The sequence below is a fragment of the Bufo bufo genome, chromosome 1 (assembly GCF_905171765.1).
Source record: "Bufo bufo chromosome 1, aBufBuf1.1, whole genome shotgun sequence".
NCBI classification, from domain to species: domain Eukaryota; kingdom Metazoa; phylum Chordata; class Amphibia; order Anura; family Bufonidae; genus Bufo; species Bufo bufo.
In genome coordinates, this window is record NC_053389.1 from 442,957,880 (window position 1) to 442,972,349 (window position 14,470).

General features: G+C 47.7%; 1 protein-coding gene across 2 annotated transcripts in view; it reads right to left on the bottom strand.

Annotated features, from left to right (window-relative positions):
• The window catches only part of LOC120979212, a 433,119-nt gene that overhangs the window by 148,845 nt on the left and 269,804 nt on the right, over nt 1-14,470 (bottom strand). For both annotated transcript variants that reach the window (XM_040407825.1, XM_040407833.1), the window contains exon 10: nt 417-665. In XM_040407825.1, the coding sequence (XP_040263759.1) occupies nt 417-665 (249 nt within the window). The remainder of the gene's footprint in view (nt 1-416; nt 666-14,470) is intronic.

Here is a 14,470-nt window from a genome sequence, read left to right on the forward strand (position 1 = left end):
AGCTGTGGCACAAATATGGCATGTACAATAATTTGTAATTTTTTTATGTAAAACATTTGATAATGTCTCTAAATGGATCCAGAAGAAAATGGATGGCATAGAGACAACCAGATAAGTCTTATGTTTCCGAAATTTCATCAGAATGGGGTTATTTCTACAGCAAGCTCATGGATTTGCAAACACCACTCAGATAAATGAGACAATTGAGTTGGCCAAGTATGTATATTAACCCTAATGGTGCTGAATGTGCAGGCCACAATTATAGTCACTGAAATAATCCAAAACTGTACAACTTTTGAACAGAGCTACATGAAAACCTATGTGCACTATGTGGGATTGATTTTATGGGGATTTTTTGATGGAAATAAATTAAAGATGAATGCATACAGTAGACAGAAGAATAGTGGCCAACTTACAATCTTCAAATCTGGATATACTCATGGACTGTGGTGTGCGAATAGTTGTCAGTCTAGAACTTCGTAATTTTGAATACATTTTCACAGCTTGGGCTCTCCTTTCTTCCGCTAGCATCTGTTTTTCCATTTCTTGCCTTATGCTGTGGTCCAGTTTTATAGTTTTTCTGCCAAGCGGGCGACGTTGTGATTCTACACTCCTGTGATTCACATTGCCATCATCTAGTTTGTTATCTTCATCATATTTTGTTCCTATAGGGAATAAGAGAGTACATTTGCATGTCTTTCAGAATTACTTTATTAAAGGCAATAAAAAAAATTGTAAATGTACACATACATTGAGGTTTTGACAGGCCCACCAAAGTACCAGAAGAACCTCAGATGGGGCCAGGCTTTGATATGGTAGTGCACCCCAAAGCTCCAAGAGGAAAAAAAATAACAATTTTGGTTGCATTTGCATATAATCACTTTCCACTAGTGTCTATTTCTTATATTCAAAATCTATTACATTTTATTGATGATATAAGGCAGGGGTACTCAAGTACTTTTTGTAAAGGTCCACATACCTGGATCTGCCTTTGGGTGAAGGTCTGAGGCACAAAAACATTTTTAAGGAGTGACAACAGTGGTGTGTACTGCTCTACGGCTATTTTTTTTTCTAAAAAATAGCAATACCTTTAATCCCACTCAATCCCCTTAGGGCCCCAACACAATAAGGGCTCATTCACACGACCGTTGGTGTCCTGTTCCCGTATTGCGGACCGCATTTGCGGATCCGCAATACACAGGCACCGTTCCATTGTCATCCCGCATCACAGATGCAGACCTATTCATTTCAATGGGTCCGCAAACCTGGAGATCCGGAACGGTGTGGAAAGGAAGCACGGAACGGAACACTACAGAAGCACTACGGAGTGCTTTCTGGGGTTCCATTCCGTGCCTCTGTACCGCAAAAAGATAGAACATGCTCTATCTTTTTGTGAAACGGAGGGATCGTGGATCCATGCAAGTGAATGGGTCTGCGATCGCCATGCGCCTGCCCCACGGAAGGTGCCCGTGCATTGCGGACCGCAATTTGCGGTTCACAGCACGGGACACCAACGGTTGTGTGAACGAGCCCTAAGAATGGACCCTTAGTGCCACTTATGATTCCTCCTTAGGGCCCCTCAGACAATATGATGCCATTTAGTGTCCCCCACAGAGTATAATGTCCCATCTCACAATATGATGCTTCCATAGTGCCTCCTCGCAGAATTTGATGTCCTCTCAGTACCTCGCTTCACAGAATGATGCCCCCTTTAGTGCCTCCTCTCACAATATGATACCCCTTAGTACCTCCACTAACAGTATAATGCCCTTTTTAGTGCCTCCTCTCACAGCATGATGCCTTCTTAGTATCCCCATTGAGTATGATGCCCCTTTAGTGTCTCCCCTCACAGTATGACGCCCACTTAGTGCCTCCTCTAACAATATGATGCCTTGCTTAATGTCCCCATGCAGTATGATCCTCTTCTGACTCCAAAGAATGATGCCCTACATTGCCTCCACTTTATATACTCACCTGTTCCACCATCGATGTTTCTTCATCAGTGATTCAGCGCTGGCAGGCGCAATGCGATGATATTATCATGGCTGCCGCGCTGAGCCACAAATAGCACAGTGCGAAGCAGACCTTCGCTCTGTGCTGCTTGTGGTTCAGTGCAGCAGGCATGATGACATCATCTCATTGCGCTTGCCAGCACTGAATCACCGGTGGCAGGTGAACATTAAAGCAGAGAGCCGATGGCTTTCTGCTTCACCAGTTTATTCAACTGCATCTGTTCCCCAAGGACACAGATAGAGTTCAGAGGAGGGGTCTGGACAGCTGGCAACCACGGTCCAGACTCTGACCGCGGTCTGCCAGTTGAGAACCCCTGATATAGGGGTTGGGCCCAGGGTGGACTGGCCATAGATCCTACAGGGAAATTTACCGGTGGGCCGATGACCAAGGATCCGCCCAAGCCCCCCTCATGGCTGCCGGTCGTGTACATAATGATTTTATGCTTTCAGCACTAAATAATGTTAGGAGCATGAGGTACTTATGCACATGGACAATGTCAGTAAGTGCCCTCTTAAACTCAACTGTATCACAGTCCTCAGGATGGTGATACGGTTGAATACTCTGGTGAGGGCGGCAGTATTCTGTTCAGCACCGTAGCATTTGCTTCTGTTGAAGCAGTATTTTGCTGCACTTTTAGTATGTGGTTCTGCTGGGGTGGTATTTTGTGCTGCACTACAATATTGTAGGCCCCACTTCTTCTGTTGTCCTTGTCTACTTGTTTTGGCCCTACCTACTTGTGTTGCCCTTCATTCTGTCAATTGGGACACGCCTATAACATGGGGCCACTTTTATTTTTTTTTCAAGGGCCACTTTAAGTTCTAAGTAAGCTCATGGTTGGGCCACAAAAATAATTCCTCTGGAGAGCCAAAGGAACCCCAGTCCGACACTGCATACATCTGAGGATGATGCATTTTGTATTCCAGTGGCAGGGCTGCTGTAATCACAAAGCAACTCTAGGCAGATAAGGTTACTGGATTGGGGGAGTCTAAGGGGATCTGAATACATATCTTCTATGTTTAGGATGCTGAGGGTAGAAAGCATACACTGTAACTGCTGCTAAAGGCTTCCTTATTAAAAGGCTCAGTCATTAAAACCACCTGGATTTTGCCCTAGCTCTGATATTGAGAAAAGCATGCTTTGCACTTACTAATAAAATCCGCTTTAGGCTACTTTCACACTTGCGGCAGAGTGATCCGGCAAGCAGTTCCGTCGCCGGAACTGCCCGCCGGATCCAGCAATCTGCATGCAAACAGATAGCATTTGTAGACGGATCCAGATGTGGATCCGTCTTACAAATGCATTGCAAGAACGGGTCCGTTATATATATTTTTCACATTTCAAAGGACGGATCCGGCATTGCAGTATTTTTAATGCCGGATCCGGCACTAATACATTTAAATGTAAATTAATGCTGGCTCCGGAATTCCGGCAACTGATCCGGAATTTTGGACGAAGATAATACCGCGGCATGCTGCGGTATTTCTTCCGTCCAAAATGCCGTTCAGTGACTGAACTGAAGACATCCTGATTAGAGTTGAGCGAACACCTGGATGTTCGGGTTCGAGAAGTTCGGCCGAACTTCCCGGAAATGTTCGGGTTCGGGATCCGAACCCGACCCGAACTTCGTCCCGAACCCGAACCCCATTGAAGTCAATGGGGACCCGAACTTTTCGGCACTAAAAAGGCTGTAAAACAGCCCAGGAAAGAGCTAGAGGGCTGCAAAAGGCAGCAACATGTAGGTAAATCCCCTGCAAACAAATGTGGATAGGGAAATGAATAAAAATAAAAAAAATAAAAATGAACCAATATCAATTGGACAGAGGTCCCATAGCAGAGAATCTGGCTTCATGTCAGCAGAGAATCAGTCTTCATGTCATAGCAGAGAATCAGGCTTCACGTCACCCACCACTGGAACAGGCCACTGTCACATATTTAGGCCCCGGCACCCAGACAGAGGAGAGAGGTCCCGTAACAGAGAATCTGGCTTCATGTCAGCACAGAATCAGTCTTCATGTCATAGCAGAGAATCAGGCTTCACGTCACCCACCACTGGAACAGGCCACTGTCACATATTTAGGCCCAGGCACCCAGGCAGAGGAGAGAGGTCCCGTAACAGAGAATCTGGCTTCATGTCAGCAGAGAATCAGTCTTCATGTCATAGCAGAGAATCAGGCTTCACGTCACCCACCACTGGAACAGGCCACTGTCACATATTTAGGCCCAGGCACCCAGGCAGAGGAGAGAGGTCCCGTAACAGAGAATCTGGCTTCATGTCAGCACAGAATCAGTCTTCATGTCATAGCAGAGAATCAGGCTTCACGTCACCCACCACTGGAACAGGCCACTGTCACATATTTAGGCCCCGGCACCCAGACAGAGGAGAGAGGTCCCGTAACAGAGAATCTGGCTTCATGTCAGCACAAAATCAGTCTTCATGTCATAGCAGAGAATCAGGCTTCACGTCACCCACCACTGGAACAGGCCACTGTCACATATTTAGGCCCAGGCACCCAGGCAGAGGAGAGAGGTCCCGTAACAGAGAATCAGGCTTCATGTCAGCACAGAATCAGTCTTCATGTTATAGCAGAGAATCAGGCTTCACGTCACCCACCACTGGAACAGGCCACTGTCACATATTTATGCCCCGGCACCCAGACAGAGGAGAGGTTCATTCAACTTTGGGTTGCCCCGCAATATAATGGTAAAATGAAAATAAAATTAGGATTGAATGAGGAAGTGCCCTGGAGTACAATAATATATTGTTAAGGGGAGGTAGTTAATGTCTAATCTGCACAAGGGATGGACAGGTCCTGTGGGATCCATGCCTGGTTCATTTTTATGAACGTCAGCTTGTCCACATTGGCTGTAGACAGGCGGCTGCATTTGTCTGTAATGACGCCCCCTGCCGTGCTGAATACACGTTCAGACAAAACGCTGGCCGCCGGGCAGGCCAGCACCTCCAAGGCATAAAAGGCTAGCTCTGGCCACGTGGACAATTTGGAGACCCAGAAGTTGAATGGGGCCGAACCATCAGTCAGTACGTGGAGGGGTGTGCACAGGTACTGTTCCACCATGTTAGTGAAATGTTGCCTCCTGCTAACACGTTCCGTATCAGGTGGTGGTGCACTTAGCTGTGGCGTGGTGACAAAACTTTTCCACAACTCTGCCATGCTAACCCTGCCCTCAGAGGAGCTGGCCGTGACACAGCTGCGTTGGCGACCTCTTGCTCCTCCTCTGCCTTCGCCTTGGGCTTTCACTGGTTCCCCTGTGACATTTGGGAATGCTCTCAGTAGCGCGTCTACCAACGTGCGCTTGTACTCGCGCATCTTCCTATCACGCTCCAGTGTAGGAAGTAAGGTGGGCACATTGTCTTTGTACCGGGGATCCAGCCGGGTGGCAACCCAGTAGTCCGCACACGTTAAAATGTGGGCAACTCTGCTGTCGTTGCGCAGGCACTGCAGCATGTAGTCGCTCATGTGTGCCAGGCTGCCCAGAGGTAAGGACAAGCTGTCCTCTGTGGGAGGCGTATCGTCATCGTCCTGTGTTTCCCCCCAGCCACGCACCAGTGATGGGCCCGAGCTGCGTTGGGTGCCAGCCCGCTGTGAACATGCTTCATCCTCATCCTCCTCCACCTCCTCCTCATCCTTGTCCTCCTCGTCCTCCAGTAGTGGGCCCTGTCTGGCCACATTTGTACCTGGCCTCTGCTGTTGCAAAAAACCTCCCTCTCAGTCACTTCGAAGAGACTGGCCTGAAAGTGCTAAAAATGACCCCTCTTCCTCCTCTTCCTCCTGGGCCACCTCCTCTTCCATCATCGCCCTAAGTGTTTTCTCAAGGAGACATAGAAGTGGTATTGTAACGCTGATAACGGCTTCATCGCCACTGGCCATGTTGGTGGAGTACTCGAAACAGCGCAACAGGGCACACAGGTCTCGCATGGAGGCCCAGTCATTGGTGGTGAAGTGGGGCTGATCCGCAGTGCGACTGACCCGTGTGTGCTGCAGCTGAAACTCCACTATGGCCTGCTGCTGCTCGCACAGTCTGTCCAGCATGTGCAAGGTGGAGTTCCACCTGGTGGGCACGTCGCATATGAGGCGGTGAGCGGGAAGGCCGAAGTTACGCTGTAGCGCAGACAGGCGAGCAGCGGCAGGGTGTGAACGCCGGAAGCGCGAACAGGCGGCCCGCACTTTATGCATCAGCTCTGACATGTCGGGGTAGTTGTGAATGAACTTCTGCACCACCAAATTCAGCACATGCGCGAGGCAAGGGATGTGCGTCAAACCGGCTAGTCCCAGAGCTGCAACGAGATTTCGCCCATTATCGCACACCACCAGGCCAGGCTTGAGGCTCACCGGCAGCAACCACTCGTCAGTCTGTTGTTCTATACCCCGCCACAACTCCTGTGCGGTGTGGGGCCTGTCCCCCAAACATATGAGTTTCAGAATGGCCTGCTGACGTTTACCCCGGGCTGTGCTGAAGTTGGTGGTGAAGGTGTGTGGCTGACTGGATGAGCAGGTGGAAGAAGAGGAGGAGGAAGCTGAGTAGGAGGAGGAGGAGACAGGAGGCAAAGAATGTTGCCCTGTGATCCTTGGCGGCGGAAGGACGTGCGCCAAACAGCTCTCCGCCTGGGGCCCAGCCGCCACTACATTTACCCAGTGTGCAGTTAGGGAGATATAGGTGACTTCAACATACCTATTGACACATGCCACTCGGCCGCCTCTAAACTCTTATCGCTCTCTTCCTCCTTCGGCCTATCACAGTGGTCTTCAGCTCCCACCCACAGAGATGGTCACACTCTGGATCTGATCTTTACCCGCCTCTGCTCCCTATCTAACCTTTCTAATTCGCCTCTCCCCCTATCTGACCACAACCTACTCACCTTCTCTTCACTGGTCTCTTCTGCTGCTCCCCCGGTCCACACACTAACACACCCCCGCAGGAACCTTAAACATCTCGACTTTTGCTTGCTTTCTGACTCTCTTCTCTCACTCTCTACCATATGCTCCCTCCAAGACCCAGAAGCTGCTACCACCCTATATAACAACACAATAAGTACAGCTCTGGACACTGTTGCCCCCCTCACACACAACAAAACCCGAAAAATCAACAGACAACCCTGGCACACCAACCTGACCAAAAAACTCAGACAAGCTTCCAGGGCTGCTGAGCGGCAATGGAAGAAATCCCATTCTAAAGATCATTTCACCACATACAAGCAATCCCTCCTCATATTTAAATACTCACTCGCTGATGCAAAACAGGCCTACTTCTCATCTCTCATATCTTCCCTGTCACACAGCCCTAAACAACTTTTTAGCACTTTTAACTCTCTTCTCCGTCCCCCAGCGCCCCCACCCTCTCCTCTCTTCTCAGCTGAGGACTTTGCCAAATACTTCAAACAAAAGATAGTCAACATCAGGGAAAGCTTCACTACACAGTCCCCACAGACCCTCTACACAACTGCTCGGTCCTCTTCTCCCAAAACCTGCTTCTCCACCATTACAGAAGAAAAACTCTCCACTCTACTCTCCAAATCTCATCTGACCACCTGTGCACTTGACCCAATCCCATCCCACCTCATCCCTAACCTCACCACAGTGTTTATCCCAACCCTAACTCATCTCTTCAACCTATCACTCAACTCTGGTGTCTTCCCCTCTGCTTTTAAACATGCTACCATTACACCCATCCTCAAAAAGCCTTCACTTGACCCATCTTCCTTGTCCAGTTATCGCCCCATATCACTTCTTCCGTATGCCTCAAAGCTACTTGAACAACATGTCCATTCAGAACTGTCCTCCCACCTCTCCTCCTGCTCCCTCTTTGACCGCCTACAATCTGGCTTTCGACCCCACCACTCGACCGAGACTGCCCTTACCAAAGTCACCAATGACCTGCTGACAGCCAAAACCAAGAAACAATACTCTGTCCTCCTTCTCCTTGACCTGTCCTCTGCCTTTGACACTGTTGACCACTCCATTCTGTTGCAAACTCTCTAATCTCTTGGCATCACCGACCTGGCCCTCTTCTGGATCACATCATACCTCACAGACCGGACGTTTAGTGTCTCCCACTCTCGCACCACCTCCTCGTCTCATTCCCTCTCTGTTGGTGTCCCGCAAGGCTCTGTCCTAGGACCCCTGCTCTTCTCTATCTACACTTTTGGCCTGGGACAGCTCATAGAGTCCCATGGCTTTCAGTATCACTCCTACGCTGACGACACACAAATCTACCTCTCTGGTCCAGACATCACCACCTTACTATCACGAATCCCACAATGTCTATCTTCTATATCATCCTTCTTCGCCTCTCGCTTTCTAAAACTTAACATGGATAAGACAGAATTTATAATCTTTCCCCCATCTTGTTCAACCCCCTCAGCAGACCTATCTATCATGATCAATGGCTGCACACTCTCCCCGGTCAACAAAGTCCGCTGCCTTGTAGTGACCTTTGATTCTGCACTTTCCTTCCGACCACAAATCCAAGCTCTTTCCACCACCTGCCGCCTCCAACTCAAAAACATCTCCCGCATCCGTGCTTTCCTTAACTTTGACTCTGCGAAAATTCTTGTACATGCCCTCATTATCTCCCGCCTAGACTACTGCAACATTCTCCTCTGTGGCCTTCCATCTAGCACTCTCGCACCCCTCCAATCTATCCTCAACTCTTCTGCCCGACTAATCCACCTCTCACCCTATTACTCCTCTGCCTCTCCCCTCTGCCAATCCCTTCACTGGCTCCCCATTGCCCAGCGAATTCACTTCAAAGTACTAACAAATACATACAAGGCCGTCCATAACCTGTCCCCTCCCTACATCTCGGAGCTACTTTCCCGATACATCCCCACACGCACTCTCCGATCCTCACAAGACCTCCTTCTCTCCTTTCCTCTTATCGCCTCTTCCCACAATCGACTCCAAGATTTCTCCCGTGCATCCCCCATACTCTGGAACTCGCTACTCCAACATATCAGACTCTCACCTACATTGGAATCCTTCAAAAGAAACCTGAAAACCCACCTCTTCAGACAAGCCTACAACCAGTGACCCTGCTGCCTCTATACCGCCATGACCAACTTAACTCGCACCTACTGTGTCCTTCTCCCATACCATGTAGATTGTAAGCCCTCACGGGCAGGGCCCTCTCTCCTTTTGTACCAGTTTGTAACTTGTCTTGTTTATGATTAGTGCAATTGTCTGTATTATGTATGTGCACCGCTTATCACATGTACAGCGCTATGGAATGAATGGCGCTTTAATAATAAATAATAATAATAATAATAATAATAATATAGCGTCCCTGGCCGTGCTTACTGGTCCACGTATCTGTGGTTAGGTGGACCTTGCCACAGATGGCGTTGCGCAGTGCACACTTGATTTTATCGGATACTTGGTTGTGCAGGGAAGGCACAGCTCTCTTGGAGAAGTAGTGCCGGCTGGGAACAACATACTGTGGGACAGCAAGCGACATGAGCTGTTTGAAGCTGTGTGTGTCCACCAGCCTAAATGACAGCATTTCATAGGCCAGTAGTTTAGAAATGCTGGCATTCAGGGCCAGGGATCGAGGGTGGCTAGGTGGGAATTTACGCTTTCTCTCAAATTTTCGTGAGATGGAGAGCTGAACGCTGCCATGTGACATGGTTGAGATGCTTGGTGATGCAGGTGGTGGTGTTGGTGGTACATCCCATGTTTGCTGGGCGGCAAGTGCCAACGTCCCTCCAGAGGCGGAGGAAGAGGCCGAGGCGGCGGCAGCAGCAGAAGAGGTAGCAGGGGGAGCCTGAGTGACTTCCTTGTTTTTAAGGTGTTTACTCCACTGCAGTTCATGCTTTGCATGCAGGTGCCTGGTCATGCAGGTTGTGCTAAGGTTCAGAACGTTAATGCCTCGCTTCAGGCTCTGATGGCACGGCGTGCAAACCACTCGGGTCTTGTCGTCAGCACATTGTTTGAAGAAGTGCCATGCCAGGGAACTCCTTGAAGCTGCCTTTGGGGTGCTCGGTCCCAGATGGCGGCGGTCAGTAGCAGGCATAGTCTCTTGGCGGCGGGTGTTCTGATTTTGCCCACTGCTCCCTCTTTTGCTACGCTGTTGGCTCGGTCTCACCACTGCCTCTTCCTCTGAACTGTGAAAGTCAGTGGCACGACCTTCATTCCATGTGGGGTCTAGGACCTCATCGTCCCCTGCATCGTCTTCCACCCAGTCTTGATCCCTGACCTCCTGTTCAGTCTGCACACTGCAGAAAGACGCAGCAGTTGGCACCTGTGTTTCGTCATCATCAGAGACGTGCTGAGGTGGTATTCCCATGTCCTCATCATCAGGAAACATAAGTGGTTGTGCATTCTATCTCTTCCACCCCTGGGGAAGGGCTAGGTGGATACCCTTGGGAAACCCTGGCAGCAGAGTCTTCAAACAGCATAAGAGACTGCTGCATAACTTGAGGCTCAGACAGTTTCCCTGATATGCATGGGGGTGATGTGACAGACTGATGGGCTTGGTTTTCATGCGCCATCTGTGCGCTTTCTGCAGAAGACTGGGTGGGAGATAATGTCGGCCACCCAATTGACTAATGCCTGTACCTGCTCAGGCCTTACCATCCTTAGAACGGCATTGGGCCCCACCAAATATGGCTGTAAATTCTGGGGGCTACTGGGACCTGAGGTAGTTGGTACACTAGGACGTGTGGCTGTGGCAGAACGGCCACGTCCTCTCCCAGCACCAGAGGGTCCACTAACACCACCACGACCATGTCCACGTCCGCGTCCGCGTCCCTTACTAGATGTTTTCCTCATTGTTACCGTTCACCACAATAAGAAAAATATTATTCGGGCCAATGAATTGAATTAAAATTCAGGCCTTTTTTTACAGACACCTAACACTATCTGGCTATTTATTTAGGTACCGTATTACACTAATACAGGCACACCAGTAATGACAGATTTAGCTGAATATAAATGTGAGGCCTATTTTTTAGGCGCTGTGTGACAGGTATACGTTTAATCACAGAATTAGACTTGGATCTGCACTGTAGCGTGTGTGTTAAGTTTTTCAGAATGACCCTATCAGCACCTTGAATCTAAAATACCCTTTTAGGGATAGATTTAAAGTAGGCCTGATACAGCAGAAACCACTAATTTTGAGAATTGCAAATTTGGGAATTGTTTTTCAACCCAGAACAAAAACTGTGCTTTTACGGTCACTAAAAATAACTTGACCAGCTAAAACAGTACTGATTTGGATGAATATAAATGTGAGGCCTATTTTTTAGGCGCTGTGTGACAGGTATACGTTTAATCACAGAATTAGACTTGTATCTGCACTGTAGCGTGTGTGTTAAGTTTTTCAGAATGACCCTATCAGCACCTTGAATCTAATATACCCTTTTAGGGATAGATTTAAAGTAGGTCTGATACAGCAGAAACCACTAATTTTGAGAATTGCAAATTTGGGAATTGTTTTTCAACCCAGAACAAAAACTGTGCTTTTACGGTCACTACAAATAACTTGACCAGCTAAAACAGTACTGATTTGGATGAATATAAATGTCAGGCCTATTTTTTAGGCGCTGTGTGACAGGTATACGTTTAATCACAGAATTAGACTTGTATCTGCACTGTAGCGTGTGTGTTAGGTTTTTCAGAATGACCCTATCAGCACCTTGAATCTAATATACCCTTTTAGGGATAGATTTAAAGTAGGCCTGATATAGCAGAAACTACTAATTTTGAGAATTGCAAATTTGGGAATTGTTTTTCAACCCAGAACAAAAACTGTGCTTTGACGGTCACTAAAAATAACTGGACCAGCTAAAACAGTACAGATTTGGATGAATATAAATGTCAGGCCTATTTTTTAGGCGCTGGGTGACAGGCTCAACTTGCCCCTGATGTAGTATATGGCCAAAAAATAACCACACTATTGATGGTTAAATGCACTTGGGTGACAGGCTCAGGTTGCACCTGATGTAGTATATGGCCAAAAAATAACCACACTATTGATGGTTAAATGCACTTGATGAAAGCTTGACCCTGATGTAGGATATAGCAAAAAATAACCACACTGTTGATGGTTAAATGCACTTGGGTGACACAGGCTCAGCCTGCAGCTGATGTAGTATATGGCCAAAAAATAACCACACTATTGATGGTTAAATGCACTTGATGAAAGCTTGACCCTGATGTAGGATATAGCAAAAAGTAACCTCACTATTGATGGTTAAATGCACTTGGTGGTAGCTTGTGCTGGCGCACCACAAGCCACAAAATGGCCGCCGATCACCCCAGAAAAAAGTGACTGAAAAACGCTCTGGGCAGCCTAAAAACACTGAGCAATTGAATAGAAGCAGTTCAATGATCCACAGCTGTAGATCGATCACTGAATGAAGTCTTTTGGAGGAGTTAATCACTGCCTAATCTCGCCCTAACGTCGCAGCAGCAACCTCTCCCTACACTTGTATCAGCAGAGTGACGTGCAGCGCTACGTGACCCAAGCTTATATAGAGGCTGGGTCACATGCTGCACTGGCCAATCACAGCCATGCCAATAGTAGGCAAGGCTGTGATGGCCTCTTGGGGCAAGTAGCATGATGCTTGTTGATTGGCTGCTTTGCAGCCTTTCAAAAAGCGCCAAGAAAGCGCCGAACACCGAACCCGGACTTTTACGAAAATGTTCGGGTTCGGATCCGTGTCACGGACACCCCAAAATTCGGTACGAACCCGAACTATACAGTTCGGGTTCGCTCATCCCTAATCCTGATGCATCCTGAACTGATTTCTCTCCTTTCAGAATGCATGGGGATGAAACTGATCAGTTCTTTTACGATATTGAACCCCGAGGACGGAACTCTACGCCGGAAAAGAAAAACGCTAGTGTGAAAGTACCCTTACATCCGACCTATTCCCAACCCAAAGAAAAACATGAAGTTGACAAAGGGATCAAATTGAAAGTGCATGTCAGCCCAAATATTGCACATGAATATTCCTCTTTGTCTGCACAGTACTTTCATTAGTAGTGTTGCAGCAAGCCCCGATGGGAGACAGTGTTGAATGGGTGGGAGTGGTAGTGGCCCTGATGTTGTGTTGTAGTGTCACAATGTTTTACCTCAGGCTGTCGCTCCCTGAGGTCCACTGCAGTGAAAGTAGAATATCGAAGAATGTGGCCAGAGTTGAACATAACAAAGGTATTGTTACTGCAGTGTAAAACTCTAAATACATACAGCAGCAGATGTTTAGTGCAATTCTTCTCTGGCACCAGCTGAGGAGGTATGGTGGCAGGTTGGATGGCTGCAGTTCTGCACTTAGATGTTGCTGGCCTAGTGGTTGTCTGGAGACAGGTGACTTGGCTGTAGTGTTGGTGCTCTGTGAGCTACTTCCCAACTCTGGCAGGTTCTGGGGAGTTGGTGCTCTATGAGCTACTTCCCAAATATCTGGCAGGAGAGCGATATCTGGATCCTGGGCCTGTATATGGGTCTTGGGAGTGGTTGCTCTATGAGCTACTTCCTAAGTCCCCCACTGTCAGGAATAAAAAAAAAATTCTTGGGACTGCTGCAACTGGTTTCACAAGACAGGTATCATTTTAATCGGCAGGATCAGCCCTATCAATCTGTATGTATGGTTTAATAGAGGTGATCGTGCTGAAAGGTGATCTGTAAGCTTCTTATGAGAGTAAATGATTACAATTGAGACAAAGCCACTAGTGAGATATTACAGGGAAGATGAATAACTACTAGAATAAAACATGTGATTATAGAAATAATCTCCCAGAATTTTTTTTTCTTCCACCCATTTGTGAGTTGGTATACTGTACATAATCATAAGTTTAAAAAACGTACATATTGATTTATTGATGTATTTTCAGTCTCTGTTACTTTTGACAGTTAGATCATATGACCCCTTATGAGACTCACTGAATCCTACAGCATCTGATGTGTGGGCAGGAAGTCTTCTGTATTCATTCCGACAAGACTGGGGAAAAGGGCACCATTTTTTTTTTTGGTAGTGCCTCTTCAGCTTCCATGATCTTTTTCAATTAGGGCATCTATTAAAGGGCCTGCCTCTGTAAATAAAACCTGCACCCCACTGTGTCCACATTCCGGACCTTGGCTTGTTTTCCTCTGGCGCTGCATGGGCATAGTCAGAGGAGATGTGCTGCTTGTGGGCACGTCACTGTTGAAGCCTGTCATTATCTGCAGCGGAGCATGTGAGCATGCCCATGCAGTGCCGGAAGAAAGCAATCCAGGGACCTGAACATGGATACAGCAGAGGCAGCATGGAGGACCGAAGCGGCAGAATTCAGGTATGAATCTTCTATTTACAGAGTGGGCACTTGGTAAAAACTGAGTATTTTAGAGAACCCCTTTAAGGTGCCAATACACTTTCAATATGTGTCAGCCAAATGTTTGTTCGGCAAAGCATCTTTCCCAACTCCCCCATACACATACATATTTGGATCAAGAGAAGAAAGCCCCA